Here is a 21,205-nt window from a genome sequence, read left to right on the forward strand (position 1 = left end):
AGTCCCCAGAAATAAAATGCTGAGATGCGATGAAGATTAGACCCCGCAGCTGCTGAGGACACCAGCAGAGCACAATGGAGACCCCAAGGGCATCATGGTAGGCAAAGGTCACAGGGAAGTTCAGGAATATTGTCCTGGCGTGGTTGGGGAGCTCAGAGTGGTGTGAGGAAAAGGCGGGGGAAAGCCAAACTTTTCAAAGTTCTGGCAGAATGCATGGACAGCCCAAGCAGGAGGGGCACCAAGGGGCAAGGCAGAATGTAAAAAACCCTGTGTTTCTGCTGTCTGCTGTAGCATGTTTTGATATCATTAATCTTTTATCTCTTTCTTCATTTGCAGACTATGTTTCTGATGGAATGCTTTTTCAGCTTCTAGAGTGCTGGGGGTTTTGTACAGATTTCCTGTTCCAAGAGTCCATTCTTTTTAAACGTGAACCTGTAGGCAGAAGTGTATGAATTGTGTTTATTATATAACCTGTCCCTCTTGCTCTGCATTGGTGTGCCTTTCAAACGGCACTGCAGGTGCCTGCCCGAGGGCTCTTTGCTGTGCCTGTCTCTGTAGTGAGCCCGTGAGCAGCTGGTGTGTGGAAGCCAGGCAGACCCGTTCTGCAAGTGTGTGCCTTCCTGTCAGCTGTGTGTTGGACATCCCTGGCGACAGAGCTGAGGAGACCTAGAGCAGCAAAGAGCCGAAGCTGGGCGGGACTGGAGTAGAAAAATCAGTGAGGAGGAACTTAATCATAAGAATTACAACCCTCCCAAGGTAATCATCGGAGTTACTGGGAGTGGCCTCACAAACTGGGAACCGGCAGCAGGAGAGCGTTAGGAAAAGGCAACCGCAGGGCAGGGGAAGTGGTGTCATTCAGGTAAGTGAGAGAAAGCACTTCTGGGAGGTCAGCCCATGAATATTTATTTCTTAGAAGACTTTTATTAACATAAATGTGACCTGAATTAGAAGGTGGCTGTACTATAAAGTCTAGATGTCTGTCTGTGTGTGTATGTACACATGTGCATGTGCTTACTACTGGAAGTGAAGTTACTTACAGCCATTTCTGTGATCATAATGGTGTTGGGGTTCGAGAAAAAAAGAGGGATGTCCTCTACATACTGGCTGATTTAAACGAAATAGGTTACAGGCATTTTTTAAAGAGGAAGAAATTAACAAAGTAATTAAGTTCTGTATAAAATTAGTCTCAATTCACTGAAAGAGGGTGATGCTATGCATGTGTGTATAAATATGTCCAGTCTTTAGTTAAATAATACATGCCTGGGGCTGAATTCAGAACTAATTACCATTTTACTCCCATCACTGTTGCTTGATTGTAATGCAGTGATCTCTAACCCAAAGTGGTGCAGATATCTAGATTTTCTTGTTTACCTGTGTGTGCATGAGCTACTGATTAAATTACAAACAAAATCTGTGTTAAATCTACCAAGAAACATCCAGAACTTGGGAAACTAAAGCTGTCTACACAGCTTCAGGTGGCTGTGAATTTACAAAAGCACATTTATGTTGGATTTCTGAAACAATGAAGCGGTAATGTGATGTCATACAGCATTTTTATCACACAGTAGTTTTTTCACAACAAGAACTATATGTATGCATGGTCCTTTGAAACAAAAATCCTTCTTTCTTCTCACGTTTCCTCATAGCTTTTGCTGTCACAGTTTTTCAGAATTTCTGTATTTGTGCTGGGGTTTGATACAGGCTTAAAACAGGCAGCTACCAGCAAAATCAGAGCTCAGTCAGCAGGGAGACACTTTCAAAAGCAGGATATGATTTTGCTGTCATAAAAAGGAAGGTGGTAGTGTAGTGTTGAAAGTTTCGCCTGTAGACTTTTAATAGCCATCTCATTAAGGGCTTCAACTTATGTATTCCTTGGGTTTTTAAAATTATTTTAACTCATTCTTCAGATTACCTGTGAGGAATTACTTTTAGTGGCCTTAATTCAGTGGGAATGTTCAAGATACATCTTAATTTTCCAGAAACTAAAAGAGGCCATGTCTACATTAGAAAAAATATCTTTGTCTTAGTCCTCATTCAGGTACCGTACCATTTCACACTTCTGTACTTAGATTTCCTTATGCAGCACAAATAAATTAATTTTTGTAGATGATCTGAGTTTAAGCAAAACTTAGCACCGAAACAACTTGCATATCTCCACTGAAATGGTGCCAGTTAGAACTAACATTTTTAGCATAAAAGCACAGCAGCACTGAGTCCTCCTGACTCATTTCTCAGTGCAGTAGTGACTGTTAATTTTGCCCGTTTTTCCTGCTATATTGAAAAGGAGCCAAGTTTCCTCTAAGTAACCAGCTGCTGAAATAGCAGCATGGGCCTCATTATTTGCTGTTTTCTCTATGGTCTAACTCTTCAAAAGTGGTCAGCCTAATTTTCTTCCACTCCCTTAAAATGCTTCTGTAGCAGCTAGCCTAGGTTTGATATTCAAGTGTTGCTTCTAATTTTGGACCAAGAGAAAATCTTGTGTTTCTGTATCTGATTTTTGGAACACTTTGTTTTCTTACAGGGTGTTTCAGTTACCAGCTGTTTCAAAAGTGAGTTACACGACTAAATCTTCATAGCTGAGACAGTGCTACAGCAAGCCACAGGATATTATTTTTAGTCCTTGTTCACAAGGACGGAAGGGACTCTGGTGTGGATGGTCAGAATTTCCCATTCAGCACAGGTGAAGATGCTGCTTGGTAACCCACAGGTGCCTTGCAGTGAGAGATGAGATGACTCCACGGGCCAGGGAAACCTTGCAAAAATGACATGGTCTACCAGGCTGTTGGAAATAGTCACTAAGGTCTTCTGCAGACAGAAGAGACAGAATATGCAGTCTAACAAATGCATGGCTGAAACCTGTCTGGCTTGTTTTTTTATTTGTTTTGGATGCTGCTTTTAGTAAATGGTGGACATGGCAGGGGGAAAAAAATCTCTTTTTCACTGTTTGCTTTACAATGGTGCTTTATTTCTCCCTCTTCTCTCCCATTCAGTGTCCACAACTGCCCACACCTGTTTTGGTTCCTGCAATTCCCTGGTAGCTCCTCTCCCTTCCTGCTGCACAGCCAGCACAGTGCGCTTGTGCAGAGCAGTTGCCAAAGCCTTGACTGTTGACCATGTTCAAAGGTCAGATAAAAGAGGAGGGAAATAAAAAAGGCAGCAGTGAAATGGAAATGGGAAAAGCTGGAGAGCAAGGTTTTGCCACTGCAAAAAATTGAGTAGAAGACATAATGTTTATGGATTTGTCTTTTATCAGTCAGGCAGTGTGCTGGACTGAAGTTACTGAATTACTCAGCTGTTCTTTGTGTGCCTGTAGTCACATTACAGCTGGTCCTCACAATTGGTGCATGAAAAATAAGTGTAAGAATATTTTTATAATAAAGTGTTGTGCATTTAACGTGGGACAGGATGTCTGGAGAAATAACTGCATTAAGTCCATGTCAGCTCATAGCACTTTTGAAAGGGTCTAATGACGATCCAGATGAATCTTAGACTTTATTTTTGTTGTATTTAATTAATCAGGTGTTCCTTTAGACCTTCAGCTAATCATTGCACAAGGATTTACATGTTTGCACTTATGATGAGAACTGCTGGTAGCTCACAAATTAGACATATTCTGGGGCAAATTTATGTATAACATGTCTTTGCTGTGAATATGGACAACTTACTCTCCTGAACATGGCAGGAACAAACAGCAGGCAGCTTCTGTGTGGGCAGTATTCAAGCTGTCTGTTCTCATATATTCCATGGGCATCTTAAGTCTTCATATTTCTCTTTTTTTCAGTCTTCACCACAAAGTTTGTCGCTCGGGCTTCTTAAGTCTTAGTCCTGGTACTTTAAATAACATCATTTGAATTTAATGAGAACTTTAAGGCCATAAAATGTCACAGAGGACTGATTATTTTCGGGCTTTACAATTATGTGAATGCTTCTGCTATTGCTAAGGGGACAGTATCCATGTGAGAATGAATGACAGGGGACTGGAAAAATCACAGTAAGGCTTCTGCTGGCACACAGTGCTCGTGGATCTGTGCTGACACAGGGAGTGGTTTCACAGTGCAGCTTTAGATAAATTAGCCATTCACCCCTGACTAATACCAGCCACTAAAATGGCAGGAAATCACCATGGCAAACGAGCAGTGGATTTTTCCTGCTAGGTTAGGGGTTTGACTCAATTTACCATGTGATCAATTGCACAACTAAGAGCAAAATAAGCAATGAGAAGACAGCAAAGAGAGGAGATAATCCCTTATTTTGGCACTGATGAACACTTATTTCAGTGCAGCTACATTCACATTCAGTATTTGGGCTTCCTGACTGGTTTAAGCAGCTCCCACAGCTGCCACTTTCTAGCTGCTTATTCCTGTCCCTGTGTTGCCCTCTGTGCTGTGTCTAAATTGCCAGGGCAGCAAAACAGCTTGGCAAGCAAACATAGCTGGAAACAAAATGCCACCTTTCCCCAAGTGTTCATCCTGTAGGCAGATGTGCACAGAGGAGCAGTGCTGGTGTAGGATGGGGACTAATTAACCTGTCCCCACTGCCAGGCTGTGGAACTGCTGTGCCATGTGCCATGCACCAAGTTGTCTGCTAGGAGTAGTTTGCAAGTGCAGGTGACTGTAGTTTAACTTCTGCTGAGGTTTTGCCTTGTATTTCCCATTGTCTAAGAGCAGCTGCTTCTGGTATTTTTAGGTACTTTGGTCTTCATTGTATATTTAGCTTTGACATCAGGATTTGGGTTCAGGTTGAGGGTCAGAAGGCTCTGCAGAGGGATCTGGACAGGCTGGATCCATGGGCTTAGGCCAATGGTGTGGGGCTCACCAAGGCCAGGTTTTGGGTCCTGCCCTTGGCTCACACCAAGCCCCTGCAGCTCCAGGCTGGGCAGAGGGGCTGGGAAGCTGGGAAAGGCCCTGGGGGTGCTGGGGACAGTGGCTGGACAGGAGCCAGGTGTGCCCAGGGGGGCAGGAGGCCAATGGCACCTGGGCTGTGCCAGCCATGGGGTGGCAGCAGGGCCAGAGCCGTGACTGTCCCCTGTGCTGGCACTGCTGGGGCCACACCTCAGATCCTGGGGCACTGCTGGGAACCTCAGGACAAGAAAGACATGGAGGGGCTGGAGCATGTCCAGAGAATGGAATGGAGTTGGGGAAGGGGCTGGAGCACCAGGAGGGGCTGAGGGAGCTGGGGGAGCTCAGCCTAGAGAAAAGGAGGCTCAGGGGGGACCTTCTGGCTCTGCACAACTCCTGACAGGAGGGGGGGATCGGACTCTGCTCCCAGGGAACAGGGGCAGGACAAGAGGAAGCAGCCTCAAGTTGTGTCAGGGGCTGTTTATATTAGATTAGGAAAAAATTATTTGCTGAGAGTCATTAAGCATAGGAATAGGCTGCCCAGTGAAGTTGGTGGAGTCACCAAGCCTGGAAATGTGGATGTGGCACATGAGGACATGGTTTAGTGGTGAACATGGTGGTGCTGCTGGGCTGACTGTTGGACTTGATGATTTTAAGGGTCTTTTCCAACCTTTGATTCTATGAATTCAGTGAGTGGGATTCAGTCTGTGTAAAAGAATATTAAAAAAATACAGTGGAATAAACAAGCTGGCATTTAGTTAAAATTGCACAAATTCTCTAATGCAAATTCTAAATTGAAGTAACACAGTGTATGTGTGCCCATGATCTAGATAGCACTGATCTTGGTACAGTGTTAACCCACAGGCAGGGAAAATTAGAATACCAGTGAAGTACAGATTTTGAACATTTTAAGATATTTTTGTTTCCTTTATCCTGTCTTGGTACTGGAAAAATGTCTTCATCTAATAAAATAATTAGTTGAGCACTGTCAGTAGTCCTGCACTGTGTTGAGTATGCACATGAACATGTTAGTTCCACATAACTTCCATGTGTCTCCCATTGAAAAAAAAATTAAATGTATAACATAAGTTCTGTGGATTTCTGAGTTACCATTCTCCTTGTGAGGATAAGAATGTAAGAACTGCAGTGATGTTCCTGTTAGACAAGTAAGCTGCAGAAACAGCCTAGTACAGGAATTTATTTAGTCTTAGCCTGAAAAGTAGCAAGGAAAGGCACTTCAAAATCACCTTACTGAGCAAAACTACTTTTTCTGCTTGCTGAGTATTGTGAGAGGCTAGAGACATGGGGTGTAAGTGGGCTTATGTAATCAAGCTTTTCCAGTGCTAACACCTCCATAAGCAAGTGCAGCACATGGGAGTGCCAGGGCAAATAAAGTGCCAATGACGGCCAGTGTTTTCGTGCCTGGATCCCATGGTTCTGCCCTGAGTATGGTTGGAAAACATGAGTGCCACCCACTGACATCACTGCTGGAAGGTGCATAAAGAGCAGGGAGGAATCTTTTTTCCAGACGGGGACCACTGTAGACATGGCTGCTGTGTTAGAGCTTTTTCCATTGATCTTTGCTGCTCCCTCTGTAAGCACAAATTGAGGTGTGTGTGCTTTTTTGTGCCTGTGCATGCATGGTGTGTCAATGTCAGTGTGTATTTCTAGTAAGCACCTGTATGAAGCCATTAGCAAGTTTTAAGATGGAGCTTGGACTTTTCATGACTTAGATTATACTGTGGTTACTGGCTATTGGTCCTGAAGTCTGTGTGTACCTGAGAACGAAGGAAGCCAGGACTGGTCCTGTGTATTTGTGTGTAAGTGTGTGTGTGTGTGTGTTAGAGCTGAGGTGGGTTGTTTCAGTGTGCTTGCTTTCAGAGTGTACCTGAAAAGCTTGGTATTATTGCTGTGTTATTACTCCTTTGACTGGATTCCTGGTGTAGCCAACCTTGGAACCAGGTAAATCTGCTAGCACGTTAGGAATGAAATTAAATAAAAAAAAGGAAACAGACTTTTTGTGATACCTTAAAGCACAGATATATTCCATTTTCCTCTCTCTGCTGCCTCTATTGTGCAACTGGTAAAGAATAATTTCACTCATTAATTTTAAGCATGAGAACAAACTGTTAAACGTTTCATCACCAAATTCCATAAAATCAGTGCCCTATATTTGCCATTGAGGTTAATTGCCTAAAACTCATAGCTGACAACAAAGTAGGTGCTTACAGAATAAAAGTCACAATTCCTATAAAATGTTCTAGATGATACTGTTTGAGAAGCTGTTAAGTCTTAAATTTTGGCAATGTTTATAAGAAGCAGTGACTAAACAAGGTGCATGCTTGTACAGGCTGTGGATTTTCAGCTACAAATGCAGAAGAGTTGCAGATGTGCTTCAGAATACCTACAGACTTGGCAGTGCTCAGAAGCTTGTGGACCAAAGAGCCCTAATGATGACTCTTTTAGTAGGAGTTGTGGCAAGGACGGTAGTCAAGAATGACATTTTCTCTGCATGCTGCTGATCTGTTCACTTGTAATAGACCAGATAAAATGCTGAGCCATTCTGGCATCTAAAAATGTCTTAGCTAGGGGGGTATTAGATGTTCTTTAAATATCATTAGGTTCATTTCTATGGATTTTTTGTACATATGCCAGCCTTTAGGATGAGGGGTCCTCATTTGCTTGTGGAGCACTGTAGAACAAGCTTAACCCTAAATTCTCTCTGGTCATGCAGTGCATCATCCATAGGATGTGATAGTATGTCATTCTGTAAGCCTTCAAATCCCAGTGCTGCTTCATGCAGCCACTGATTGTAAGCGGTCAAAAGCTCCCTATTCACTTCACTTGTTGCTTCATCATTGTCCTTTCTCCTAATAAATTATTCTTTATTTCTGTGCAGGAAGTGGGGATTGGAGGCCTGCTGGCTTGTAACTGAACATGGCAGGGGATGTGAAAAGATTCTCACGGATGCTGCTGGAGTGCAATAGCAATGACAAACTATGTAGTAAGTTTCACATGTTCCTTTAATAAGGTTTCACATGCTTGCAGGAAGGCCAGCTTCACTAAAAAAAGTGCCAAGCCCTTTCTCCTTCTCCACTGCATCCCAGCCCACACAGAAAGATTTGATGGAGCTTTCCCTGTGTTGTGTTTCAGGGAAGAAATGCTTCAGGGATGAGGCCTCTGTGGCTGGATTAATCTCACATAATTTCAGCCATTTCAGAGAGTTTCTACTTTAAAGGAGGTGTACAGCAGTCATTAAAGATTCCCTGCAGCTTCCCAAAGGACCAGTTTTGTGGGATTTTGATTTCATGACTTTCTGCCCTCTGTGGGAACTGTAAAAATGGTCTTGGCCACCTCCAAATCTGGGGGCATGAGAAAGATAGTTACCTTCACAAGCCTTGCTAATTGCAATGTCTTCCAGTCAAATTCCAAAGGTGACCACACCTAGTTTCCTTTAAAATGCTCTGTGTAATTTTACTGGAAGGAGCTGGAGCTGTAATTGCATGTGATGACATAGCAATATCCAGCCCATCCCATCTCCCTGCTGTCCTGCTGCCAGTGCTGTTTCTGTTTCACTGGTGGATGAGACTTCAAATGGCTACAATTCCTGGCCTCCATATTAAAGCATCTAAATAAGTGACCTTAGGTGTGGGAGTCTTAGTGATTTCATGCAGTTTAGATACTCAGCACCTTTGAAAAATAAGGTGGCAGCACTAACAGTGATCAGCTATTCCAGAGGATGGAAAACACACTTTTGGGGTTGAAAGTTACTGAAATGGATTGTTGCTACAAGCTTATACAGAACCAGTGTGCTGCTTACTCCTTGGTTTTCCATTTTCTTTCTCTGCTGACAGTTGTGCGTGAATATCAAACAGAAGTGATTGTTGTCCCAGTTCTCCTGGTGGGAGGTTTTGTCATCGTGCTCACTGTGATCCTTTGGCTACACTGCCGTGGCCTGCGAGCAAAGCAGGAGCAATCAGCACCAGCTGGAACCCAAGGTAAAAAATGCTTTTCAACCAGAGGAAACAGTATTGCTTTCACAGCCAGAAGCCAGTTCCATTTCCCCATCACTTGAGCTGTTAGGCAAAACCATTTATGAGGATCCTGAGTGGTATTCAGCAATCCAGTCAACATCAGAAAAATTTGGAGCACTGATTTACTTCACTTTGAAGCAGCAGCAGTGGAAGCTGTAGTACAGATGGATCTGAGAAAATCTAAAGCATCATGCCATGTAGGCTGTTTAACATGCTGTGGTAACATCACAAGAGCTGTGTATTTCTGTAACAGCCCCTGGAGGCTGCTGCAAGGAGAGTTTTACTGGGAAAATTATGAATGATAGTAATTTTGATGTAGATTACACCTAGTTAATCCATTTTCTGTACTGCCATTTAAGAAATTTAATTTCAAGCTGCTGTCACCCTCTTCCTATGGAGACAACATGAAGTAGAACAGGGTGAGGGAGTACACGTGTGGCTGTGTGGAAATGAAAATAGAGTTCTGAACTAATTTTGGGTATGTAGAGGGAAACAGCTCTTGAGCCTATATTAAGAGAAATAACTGAGAACTGGTAATAAAAGAAAATGTTCATTGCTTGAGCACATGGGAATGAAGTCCAAATGTGTCTTATCTATAAAGGTTATGTAGTTAAATATGGGAGAAATTTCTAGACTGGTTCTGTCTTTTCATCAAATAGAGTGGCAGAGAAATTCTTTGTCCTCTTCAAGGGGATTTCTGAAACACTGTGGAGCAAAAATTAAAGAACATGGAAGGACGAGCATTTCCATCTATTACAAGAGTTCATCTGCCTGCTTCTATGCATCATATGTATTTGCTTTTGTCAGTGATGAGAAAGAATCAGCAGGAACGCTGCTCAACAGAGAACCGCTACATCCAGCTGAGTGAGACATCTGTGGAGAGCCTGCTAAATTCTGCATCCTTGACTCTGAAAGAATTAGAGATACCACGAGAGAAACTCCTACCAGACACCTTGCAGCTGATAAAACTTGGTGCCTATGGGAGCACCTACAGAGCACAGTTGGAAACTGAGAGCTCTGGGAAGACTAAGACTGTGGTATTGAAAGCCTTGCCAGGTAAGGCCCGTGGTCAGGATCCACTTTGGTACAGTCTCTGTATGCCAGACATGGTGCTGGGCAGAGCATTGCCATCAGTACTGGGCAAGAACAAGCTATGTTCAGTATAGTAAGCCTGAGATGTTCTTGTAGGAATGTCTAGGTAGGATTAAAGGTTGCTGACCATATTGGTTTTAGCTGTCAACCTGTTCTTTGCTGCTTACATTTGTTGTTGTTTTGTTTTTGTTTTCTTTTTTTCTTTCAGACCCAGCTAGTCCCCAGAAAGTAAAGGATTTCTTGGGAAGGATTAAATTCCATCAAAATCTTGGCCATCATGAGAACCTGGTTGAATTGGTGGGATGTTGTGTAGACCAGCTCCCACTTTATATGATCATGGAAGACGTGTCTCTCGGTGACCTGCTGACATTTTTGTGGACATGTCGGAAGGTGAGTCAAAAGAAGTGATGACAGAATAGCTTCTTAAATTCCTTAGGTACAATATCTAGCCATAAGAAATAATTTTTTTTTTCATCTCTCCATGCATCCCTCTACATCAATCAAAACTATTTCCATGCTCCACAGAAGTTCTACTCAGGTCCTACTTGGCAGACCATTGAAGGGCATTGCAGGCACTGGAATTAGAATGAATTCATACAGCCATCTGAATTTCTAAAGTTTTAAATGATGTCTCACTCCAAATTCTCTAAAGAAAGCAGAGCAGTTACAACACAGGGCAAGGTCATGGGATGATAACTAATTGGTAAAAGACAGGAAATAGGATATAAGAATGAAATGTTGGTACTTGCACTGAAGGGAGGTCAGCTATCTAGGACATGGTGCTGTTCATTCCATGTATTAATAACCTAAAAATGGGATGACAGTGACGTGAGGATATTTGCTGATGATTCCAGCCAATAAAGCCAAGGGCAGACCCAAAGGAATTGCAGAAGGATCTTCCAAGATTGAGAGACTTGTCAATAAAAAGAAGAGATGAAATTCAGCATAGTTAAAAATGAAATAATGCACAGGAAGAAGTTTCATATATGTGAATGATGGCTTCATGTCTGCCCATTGCTGATGAGTGGTAAAATCTGATGGGATGAGGTCTGATAATATGAAAATATGCAGTCCATGGAAAATGTTAACTCAAGCTAAAAAAGAGCCCAAATATCAGGGGAGGTTTAGATTGGATAGCAGGAAGATATTCTTCCCCCAGAGGGTGGTGGGGCACTGAACAGGCGCTCCAGGGAATTGTTACAGCTCCAAGGCTGTCTGAGCTCCAGGAGTGTTTGGACAGCACTGTCAGGGACAGGGTGGGATTATTGGGATGTCCTGTGCAGGGCCAGGAGTTGGACTCAATGGTCCTTGTGGGTCCTTTCCAACTCAGCATATTCTGATTCTTTGACTCAGTGTTACAAAAGACACGGAAACAAAACTCCAATGTTACCGTGTAAATCCATCACTCTACAACTGAAAAATGAGCCAAATTTTCAAATTTTGGCTCATCACTCTATATCACTCATCTGAAACTCTAAATACAGAAGGATTGCTTCCTGTCCTGTTCAGCAGAAGGTCCAGGGGGTAGGAAATAAAGCTAGTACATGTCATGTTCAAAACAAACAAATGGAGCTGATTCTTCATGAAGTGAGGAGTTGACTAATGGAATGTCTTGACACTGACTGCTGTGGATACTGACAATTCATATGGGGTCAGTTATGGAAGGTAACCTTTCAAAGGTTACTGAACATGTTGAAAACGTAACCATCTCAGGAAGTTTTTAAATAGAATGTATCTGTGGGCTGTAAAATGCCACAGAAAGAACATTGTGTGCTTACCTTATTCTCTCTCTCATCTCTCTCTCTCTCTCTTACTGTTACAGGCAGGGTGGTAGGAGAGATGGACTGTTAGTCTCATACCAGGTACCCAATTCATATGTTAGAAATGTGCTTTTCTACTCATCATTCTAATTTATAATATATCTTTCATTCACCTGTGTGGATTGTCATTCTTCACTGTCATTCTGACAATTTCTGTCTAACATTAATTTTTTCCTCACATGTCAATTTGCCCACCAGTTGTCTCTAATGTACTTGTCTTACTCAACACAGCCTCAGCATCACCCATCCACGACCTCCTACATTTATGAGCAATTGTGCGAAGGAGGAGCATAAGATTAGATAGATTAGAAGGAAAACATTCCCCACTATCCTCCTGCTGTGGCATTTGTTTGAACCAAGGTCTCTTATTTTGTGTCCAGGATGTAATGGCAATGGATGGTGTCCCCTATGACCTCACTGAGAGGCAGGTATATGAGGTTGGACAGCAGGTTGCAGCAGCTCTGGTAAGTCTGCTTAGGTTGGCTGCATTTTTTCTTCTTGTTTGATTGCAACACAGGTTTGTGTGGTGGCTTAAGTCTTCTTGGCCTAAGCACTGAGAATAAAGGCTTTGTTAAAATATGCTTCCATTACGTTGGTGAGCACATGTCTCTACTCCACAATGTTGAAGACAAACATAAACTCGGTGAAAATTTGTATCAATTAAATTTGCTTTTAAAATCATCCTGTTTTTTTTTTCTTTTCCAATTTCCCAGGCTTATCTTGAAGAAAAGAACTTGTCCCATGGTGACATTGCTGCCAGGAATGTCCTTCTTCATCACAACTTCACTGCTAAGCTCTGTGGTTTGGGCCTGGCCTACGAAACGCACGCACATGGTGCCAGCTCAGTGGCACGGAAAGTGCCTGTCAAGTGGCAGGCACCAGAGAGGCTCCTGAGCAAACCCCCTACAATCAAGGCAGACATGTATGGCTTCATTTTAGGATGAGAAATTCACCTACCTCTTTCACTCCTTTATGTATCATTTCATGTCCTGAAGTTCACAGGAGAGGCAGATCTAGTTTCTGCATAATGCTCCACTTTTACAGCTCATTCTTTCTCCTATCTGCAGGCCATGCCTAGTTGTTTTTATGTATTTAAGCCAGCAAACAACATTGCTTTGTTTTCTTTTCTTGCAGATGGTCTTTTGGAATTCTACTGTATGAAATGATTACATTAGGTAAGAGATTTAATGCTAATTAAAAAAAAAAAAAAGTAAGGAAGCAGCAAATTAACAAGACCCAAAATCTCAAATTTTAGAATATAAAGTTGGGCCATTTAAATAAGCACCCTGGTTTTTTCCAATCTGCAAAGTCTCGTAAATGCCTTTTAGACCTTCTGTTATTGTGAACTGTGGTAGGAAAAAACCCCAGATTTTGGTAGGGAAGGAAGGCAGTCTTGCACAGAAGCTGCTCTCTGCAACCACCGCCATAGAGTTTTCTACTATTTCTCCTTTTGCCCTTCCAGGTGCTCCACCATATCCAGAGGTGCCACCTTCTGACATCTTATCATACCTGCAGAAACAGAACATTATGAAGCAGCCCTCAAGCTGCCAGCAAGCCATGTAAGCCACTTACTTTATGGACAATTGAACATGAGGTTGGCAGAGCTAAATGGAAATGAGACATAGAAAATGAGATTTTACACAAGATTTCTAAGTCTAGACTATACTGAGAGTTACCTGTTAGCTAAGGAGATTTGTGTCTGCGACATCTCCTTACTGGGTTCTGCTGCATAAAACCTCTGTGGCCAAAACCTTTCTGTTCTTCTGTTGAAAATGACACTTGTTTCTCTTTCCTTCTCTTGAAAATGACACTTGTTTCTGTTTGCTTAAGTGCCCTTGCATTTTGCTGCTCCACTGCTTCCTTACAAGGTGCAGCACTGCTGGGGAATGATTTTTCTCCTCTAAGTTACAGGATATTCTCTGAAATGAACAAAGTATCCAAAGGGAAGATCTAAGGTACATTGCTTTGCATGAAGACATAATTTCATCATTTCATGATTTCCAGGTACTGCATCATGAAGTCCTGCTGGCAGTGGAATGCAGCTCACCGACCTTCCCCAGCACAGCTCTTGTGCTCCCTGAAAACAGCTGTGAAGACCAGCAATGGGCACACAGTGCTGCAGGTGCCTGAGCCTGTGGTGCCTGAACTCTATGCTGATGTTGCTGGTGTTGATGTGCACAGCCTGGTGAGGGAATACACGATCCTCTGAAGGGTCCTTTCATATTTTGGTAAAGAAGAAAGAAATCTCAGAGTTTTCCCTTTCTAAATATTTTGCAAACTCAGAACGAGGTGTGTATGTTGGAAGGGATCCCTTTGTTCTTCAGACATCTATAAAATCTCCATGCCAGACACAAGAATCTGTTATCATTATCCATAAATCAACCTGTTGATATCATTCTGCCAGTGGTCATTTGGGAGTAAAGTGTGTTTAGGAAGCTGTAGAAAATGTAATGAGAAACTTGAGTAAAAAGAGTGTTAGGTTTGTGTGGCAAGGTTATGGTGATGGGGTGGACTGCAGAGGTGACTTCTGTTAGAAGATGCCAGAAGCTTCCCCCAGCTCCACGATGGACCTGCTGTTGGTCAAGGCTGAGCCCTTCAGCAACACTGCTAGCACCTCTGTGATTACATATTTAAGAAAGTGTACTGCACAACAGCAGGTGAAAGAGAGGAGTGTAACTGTGAGAGGAACAGCTCTGCAAACACCCAGGGCAGGGCAGAAGGAGGGGCAGGAGCTGCTCCAGAGCTGGGATTTCCCTGAGATTCTGTGGTGCAGCCCACAGAGAGGTGGCTGAGCCCCTGCAGCCCCTGGAGGGCAGGGGGGTGCAGAGATCCACCTGCAGCCCCTGGTGGAGCCCACACCAGAGCAGGGGGATGTCTGAAGGAGGCTATGACTCCAAGAGGAGCCTGTGCTGGAGCAGAATCTGTCCTGGCAGAATCTGTGGAGAGAGGAGCTCTCATTGGAGAAGGACTGCACCTCATGGAAGGGGATCATGCTGGAGCACTTCATGAAAAACAACTCTTGTGAAGAACTCAAGTTGGAGAAATACCTGAAGGACCCACTTTCCTTTGGAGGGACTCCACTCTGGAGCAGGGAAAGAGTGTGAGGAGTCCTTCCCCTGAGGAGGAAGGAGCAGCAGAGACAATGTGAGATGAACTCACCACAGCTCCCATTCTCCCTGCTGGATGAAAAGAGGTAGAGAAATTGGGAGTGAAGCTGGGCCTGGGAAGAAGGGAGGGGTGGAGGAAGGTGCTGCAAGATTTGGTTTAATTTCTCATTATACTTCCTAATTTGATTAGCAATAAACTAATTTTTCTCAAGTTGAGTCTGTCTTGCCTGTGCCAGTAATTGGTGAAGGATGTCTCTCTGTCCTTATCTTGACATGGGGGCCTTTTGTTACATTTTCTCTCCCCTGTCCTGTTAAGAAGAGGAAATGATAGAGTGGCTGGATGGGTACCTGCCATTCAGCCAGAGTCAACCCACCATGAGGTTTCTGGAATTTTTCCCCATCTTTTCTGTCCCAGGAAAATGCATCAGTTGGGTATTTGAAAGAGGAGATGTCCTGGGGAACATGCTGGGGTGGTATTCAATAATTCTCTGGGATTTCTCCAGTGCTTTATATTCTAGCTTCCCTTGGGAGCATGGGCACTGTATTCAAACACACAAAACCACAAACAAACAATCCCCACACCTCCTTACCCAACAACAAAACCAAGCTAAACCCTTCATGTCTGTGGATGCAGAAGCTGTTGCACAAATGTCATACATCTTCATGGAGGGTGTGCTTTCTGTGCAGGTCAGGTGAGTACTCCAAAGCTTATATGAATTTTTTCGAGCATTGATTTTAATGGACATGCAGACTTTGTTAAAAATTAGAGGCACTGGAAGTTGTGGCTATTTTGATTTCATTTTAAAAAAGCAGAATCAGTCTGTGAAACAAATTTTCTCACTTCTGTTTGTGGTTTCTAAAGTTGACAGTATCTTAGGGTTTTTTTTTTTTTTTCTCTTATTATTTTGGCACTTTGAGCATTAAAGGTGCCTATGAAAAAAGACTAAATGCACATTAAAGGAATAATTTTACCATTCTGTGTGAAGAGTGGATTCAGTATTCACTCAGCATCCCCCCGCTTAGCATGACTCTTTCCATTCTGGTTTCGATCGTTGGTCTTCTTCCAAAGACAATGGTGAGAAGTTTTCTATTTTTATTGCAAAATGACATGAATGAAATAGTTTTCTTTCTATGTCACTTAGGCTTTGTAGGAAATGATGTTTACTTCCATAAATAAATGTAATGTGAGTCTATACAGTACATGTGTCACCACTATACACTGGGACGTTGCAAAGTCCATTCAAGAGGAAGCAGTCAGCTTTCTGACTTCTCCCATGGTGTTGGCTAATTGCCACCTGGATCTTCATAAACCAGTTGGTGTAAATCTGACCTGGAGAATTGCGATATCTTATTTTCCAAATGGTAAAATAATAACATCCTCTTCTCTCTCCCTCTCTTGAAAACAAGTTCAAAGCTACCTGGTAAATTAGGTCAAATTCACAGTTATCTTTGGTGAATAAACGATTCATTTAAAAAAGCATTTGATTGGTTCAAACTTCCCACTGAAGAGTGGATATTCAGAAAGGTCTTGCCTGTGAAAGGTGGGTGTGTGGCAGGTAATGCAATCCCAGAGCTGTGAAAGCATCCCCAGTGGTGCTGCAGACCTGACAAATAATGCACAGGGAGCCTTGTTAAAGAGAGAGCTAAAGGTAACAAATGCAGCACTGTTCTCAAAGCGCAGAAAGCAGTGCTCTGCCTTACACAAATCCTCATATTTTATTTCGGTTGTGAAGGCTCTGATCAAGGAAAAAATCCATGGGAATACAGGTGCTGAGCACCTCACAGCCTCCCACAAAAGATCTACTTTGGTTTCCCTTGCAAGCAAACCTGTGCCAAGACCCTGCTAATGAATTTGCCCACAGAAAGGCATTTTCCTGCTGTATGATAAGATGTAATTTCATTTCCCTTCAATAAAGTGGCCTTATTCATTCTATGAATGTAAGCATTCTTACTCTGATTTGTCTTCCCCTGGTTAATTTATGTTGGTTTGGAAGTAACTGAATCGAAATTAGAGTAAATTTTATACTGGCATAATGTAATTGTACATGTGGAGTTACCCTAGTTTAACTGCTCTCCCTGCTTTTTTAAGTAGCCTATACAGAAATCTTTTCCACATAGCAGTCTCCATTTTAGGATCAATGTAGACTCATGCATCAATTCCTCCTTAGTGAACCCACTGAGGACTTGGTGGATATTTTTCAGTTGTTTTGTGGAGAATCATGGCTTTCAGTTTTTAGTGATAGACTTTGTTTTAGTTGTTTAATTAGAATATTTTGTTCCCATCAAAAATGTTGCCTTTTAATTATTATATTTAATTTTCTCAAAGATGACAGAGCCATCAGCATAATTTAGTTAGTTTCTGGTGGATTGTTCCTCTATTCTTCTTAAATGTAGCTTATCTTTCAGTGCACATAAAGGCTTACCTCTTCTACCTGTCTTCTTCAGGCATCTGAGCACATTTCAGTGAGAGACTGAATTAGATGCAATAGATCTCCTAAGGATGAGGAAATCCTGTCCAGAGCAGGAAGAGAGTGAAAAAAGTGGTCCAAAAACTGACAACAGACAGGAGGCACAGATATGAAATCTTCCTGGTATGATTTGGCTTCACCATGCTTTTTGCTTTCAGAAAATTCATGAATTTTCTGAAACCACATATAAGCAATATGAACTTTTTAAGTCTTTGAACTGCAAAATCATCTTTGTGCTACAGTGGGAGTGTTGCAAAGGACTCTTGTTCAGCCACACGGAAGAGAAGTACTGTAGTACTCTTGCTTTTCTGCATTCACAGAATTGCATTTTTGGTGAGGGCTTTGGTTTGGGCATGAGAATGTGAGAGTGCATTGGTTTATGTGCTACTTCCTACAGCCTGTGATTTTATTTATAGCAGATGCTGCACCATCAACTAATAGCAATAATCCACCAACATCCCCCCAAATGTCCAAGACACATAAAAAGGCTACTTTTTTCAAAAAAGTTTCATGTTACTCTCATATTTTTGGATGGTTTAACAGGTCTTTCTATCTATGATAAAAGGAGGCGGTGAACTGGTGTTTTCCTCTTGCCTTATTTTATAAACAGCCCCCACTTCTGCAAGGGACATTTTACTTCATAGAATCACAGAGTTATAGAATGCCCTGAGTTGGAAGGGATCCACGAGGTTCAGAGAGGAATTGTTCTTCATGCTGATGTTAAACCCAAGCTAAATTATTAAGGGATGAAAGACAAATTTCCTGTCTTGATTTTTCATGTTATTTTGCTCACCTTTTCATGTACAACAATTTCAGAAATAAAACAGCGCAGAATTTCACATCCGTCCTCTGATACTATGTGGAAAATGCTCCCTCTGTTATTTTATGTGGACCAGGTTTTTGTCTCTGTAGCTTATTATGCTCTTTTGCATTTAAATGGACCTTGATTTGGTGACTGTCATGAAATGGATGTGCTCAACTCCCATATGGCCTTGCAGAAATATTTTATTTTTTATTTGATCAGCTTCCTATGATTACTTCTTCAAAATTCAGTACATGGAGGTGAAGGGTGAATAAGACGAGAATATTTTGATGTGGAAAGGCTATAGCAGAGCTGTTGCCACTGGAGAAATATTTCTTAACTTTCTGCCAGAATCATTGCAACAAGAATGAGAGCAAGTAAATATTTATACCTGAGCCTAGTCATGGTCAGTTGTTACTTTTGTCATTACACCAATAGCATGTCCACAGCTGAGCTGCAGCTCTCAATTCTTGACCTCAGCCTGTCTTCAATCCAAGCTGATGTTTCCTGCCTGGTTTAAATTAATATCTTCAGAAAAAGCATTTCCTGTGAGCTGTTATCTTTTCAAAGTGTGGTTTTACTGTGGTTTACCATTTGTGAGAAAAAAAAAAGGCATTAGATACAAGTTGAATTGTCTGTGATCAAAGTTTTTTTTTTTAATGTGTATTTTTGGAGCAAAAGTACTCTAGCTCCAAGCTGGAGAAGAGCATTTAGTTTGATGAGTTAGGTTTAATAAGTGTAATTACTTAATCTCTTACACTAAATTATTGATTTTATTTAATTAAATCCTGCATTCTGTATTTAAAATTTTAATAGAATTTACAGTCAGCTGCAGCAGCACAATGAAGAAATCGGGGATGTAGGGGCAGAGTTTAGATCCAGCTTGCTGGCAAGTTGGAGAAGTCTGATGTATATGTCAAAAATCTGCTCACAAGGAGACACAAACTTGTAAAACAGGGCTAAAGTTCTTTGTTCAGTCAGTGTTCACCCTTTGTGTGATTTCTGCTGTGTGCACAATTGATTCTAGGAGGAAGTGTACTAGCTTGTTTTGTCCCCTGAATCACTACCCTGTCTGGATGAGTTTGAAATATCAAAAGCCACAGAATTATTCTATGAAAATGGGTCAACAGCTTCCTGCAGCTCATTCCTACAGGACTGTCCCTGAAGCTGGCATGGACCTGCCAGCCCCTTAAACCACACACCACACAAAGTGGAGTGAGGGAGGAGGAGGAGATCTTTGGATGTGGAGGCTGTAAAAAAATCTCCTGTAGATCTTATTAGGCCACACACAGCACAAGACAGAGCAACCTGTCCAAGCCCAAGGAGTCCCTTTCAGTAGCCAAAGGTTTATTGTAAAGATTTATTTAAAATGTCAGTTCCTCATGTCAGGCTGACTGTCCTGTAGTTCCCTGCCTTCTTCAAGACATTTGCTGCCACCTTTGTTTTCTATCCTGCTTTTTAGGGACAGACCATTCTTGAGTTCAGTGGAGCTGGTCCTTGAAAACCAGTCCCATCCTGAGCCTCTCTTCTCTACAGGACTCTCTGCCACGGGATTTCTCCTGTGAACACAGACTCCTGAGCAGAATAAAGTCTCTTCTCTTAAAGTCCAGGCTTGATTGTGATTTTGGTTTTGTATTTTTCTTCCCTTCTTTTCAGGAACTCCAGCATCTCATGATTACTGCCAGCCTTTACATCCCTGACCAGTTCTTTGTGTTCTTAAAAATAAATGGAGTATAAAAAGAAAAAGAAGGGAAAGGAAATGCGTAGAAAAAAATTTATATATTTGAAAATTAAACATATATGTTCCTGGTAGCCTATCAAGTAAAAATAATCACACAAATTTTAATAGAATTATATTTTCAGCTTTTAATAATTCTCAGAATTAACAAAATTAATGATTTGTGAAGTCTTCTGTTCTGAAGGTACTATAGTTTCTGTTTCTGTCTGAAGTCCTGACCTAGCCTTAAGCAAATGTGAGCAACTTTTTTCTACACAAATCAAAGAGTTGAGCTGGAAAGGCTGATACCGTTGGACAGGTCAGTGAAAGTGTTGTTGTGGAAAAGGGCTGGCAGTACAAGCATATGATTTAATAATGGATTCCACAGATTGAACCTTTTCAATATATTCTCTTGCTCCATGAACATGACATTAGAAATAGCTCAGAGTTGGGTGCAACTATGGCAGGAACAGGTTGCCATGGTTGTCACTAGAGGTCTGAAATGGTAGAGCTTTGTTCTGGAGTAGAAGAATTCAAGTTTCCTGTGTGGGTCACCACAATAATTATTTCTCATCTCGCAGTTGCCCTGTTTCAGTCAGATGGTAATGGTTGCTTTGCCACCCTATAGAGTCACATATGGAGAATAGGACACAGGCACCACCTGTTCTACTGTTACATTTCAGCTTCCTCCTGTGGAGTTAAGGTAACCCCCCCTCAATTTTCTTGTCCCAGTTCACAAACTCTTGTGTTTTGCTGTGTTGTTAATATAAATAAATAAATAGGTATAATTAAGGATGTTGATGCAGATCAAACACACCTGCATTGCTTTCATTGATGGTGCTTGCAGTGAAAGAGAAATGCAATCTGTAAATTATCCCACTAGAACTGCCTGTTTGTTATGCGAGGAAATTTAATTCCTCACCTTTTTCATCTTGGTCAAGCCTAAATTGCTTATTTATATGATGTGAAGAATGCTAGATGACTTCACTCCCCCAGTCAAAGCAAGCTTCTAACTGTCTAACTATGATTTATGGAGCATCCATCAGAGCAGCAGTTGAATCACAAAAGACTGACCTCTTTGTGAGCTATTGTCATTGCTTAAACCATTTTGTATTCCAGAAAGCTTATGTATGACATCATTCCTTATGTATATTACTTTTCTGCTAATAATATGCTCTGTCATTGGAAATTATTCCAAAGTGCTGAGAGGAAAGCTCATCTGCCCCTCAGGGAAATCTAGATCTACGTCCAGGCTCTGTGGCAGATGGGACTTCTAAATTCCAAGTAAAGCAAAATTTAAAAAAGCAACACTTAAAAGCATGTGACA

The 21,205-nt window shown here is 41.8% G+C and overlaps 1 protein-coding gene across 2 annotated transcripts; it reads left to right on the forward strand.

The window, feature by feature from the left end:
* STYK1 (serine/threonine/tyrosine kinase 1) lies at positions 1-15,118 on the forward strand. Of its 2 annotated transcripts, none has more exons than XM_068190631.1 (10): positions 1-859; positions 7,738-7,842; positions 8,693-8,836; positions 9,680-9,928; positions 10,173-10,354; positions 12,165-12,248; positions 12,498-12,706; positions 12,919-12,959; positions 13,247-13,343; positions 13,789-15,118. In XM_068190631.1, exons 2-10 carry the CDS (start codon positions 7,776-7,778, stop codon positions 13,991-13,993), a joined length of 1,278 nt encoding a protein of 425 aa, XP_068046732.1. In that variant the 5' UTR covers positions 1-859; positions 7,738-7,775; the 3' UTR covers positions 13,994-15,118. The 2 variants fall into 2 exon arrangements, with proteins under 2 accessions (XP_068046732.1, XP_068046733.1); XM_068190632.1 differs by lacking the exon at positions 1-859 and adding an exon at positions 5,874-6,432.
* The last annotated feature ends 6,087 nt before the right edge of the window (positions 15,119-21,205 follow it).

This window comes from Anomalospiza imberbis, chromosome 5 (assembly GCF_031753505.1).
Source record: "Anomalospiza imberbis isolate Cuckoo-Finch-1a 21T00152 chromosome 5, ASM3175350v1, whole genome shotgun sequence".
In the NCBI taxonomy this organism is placed as follows: Eukaryota; Metazoa; Chordata; class Aves; order Passeriformes; family Viduidae; genus Anomalospiza; species Anomalospiza imberbis.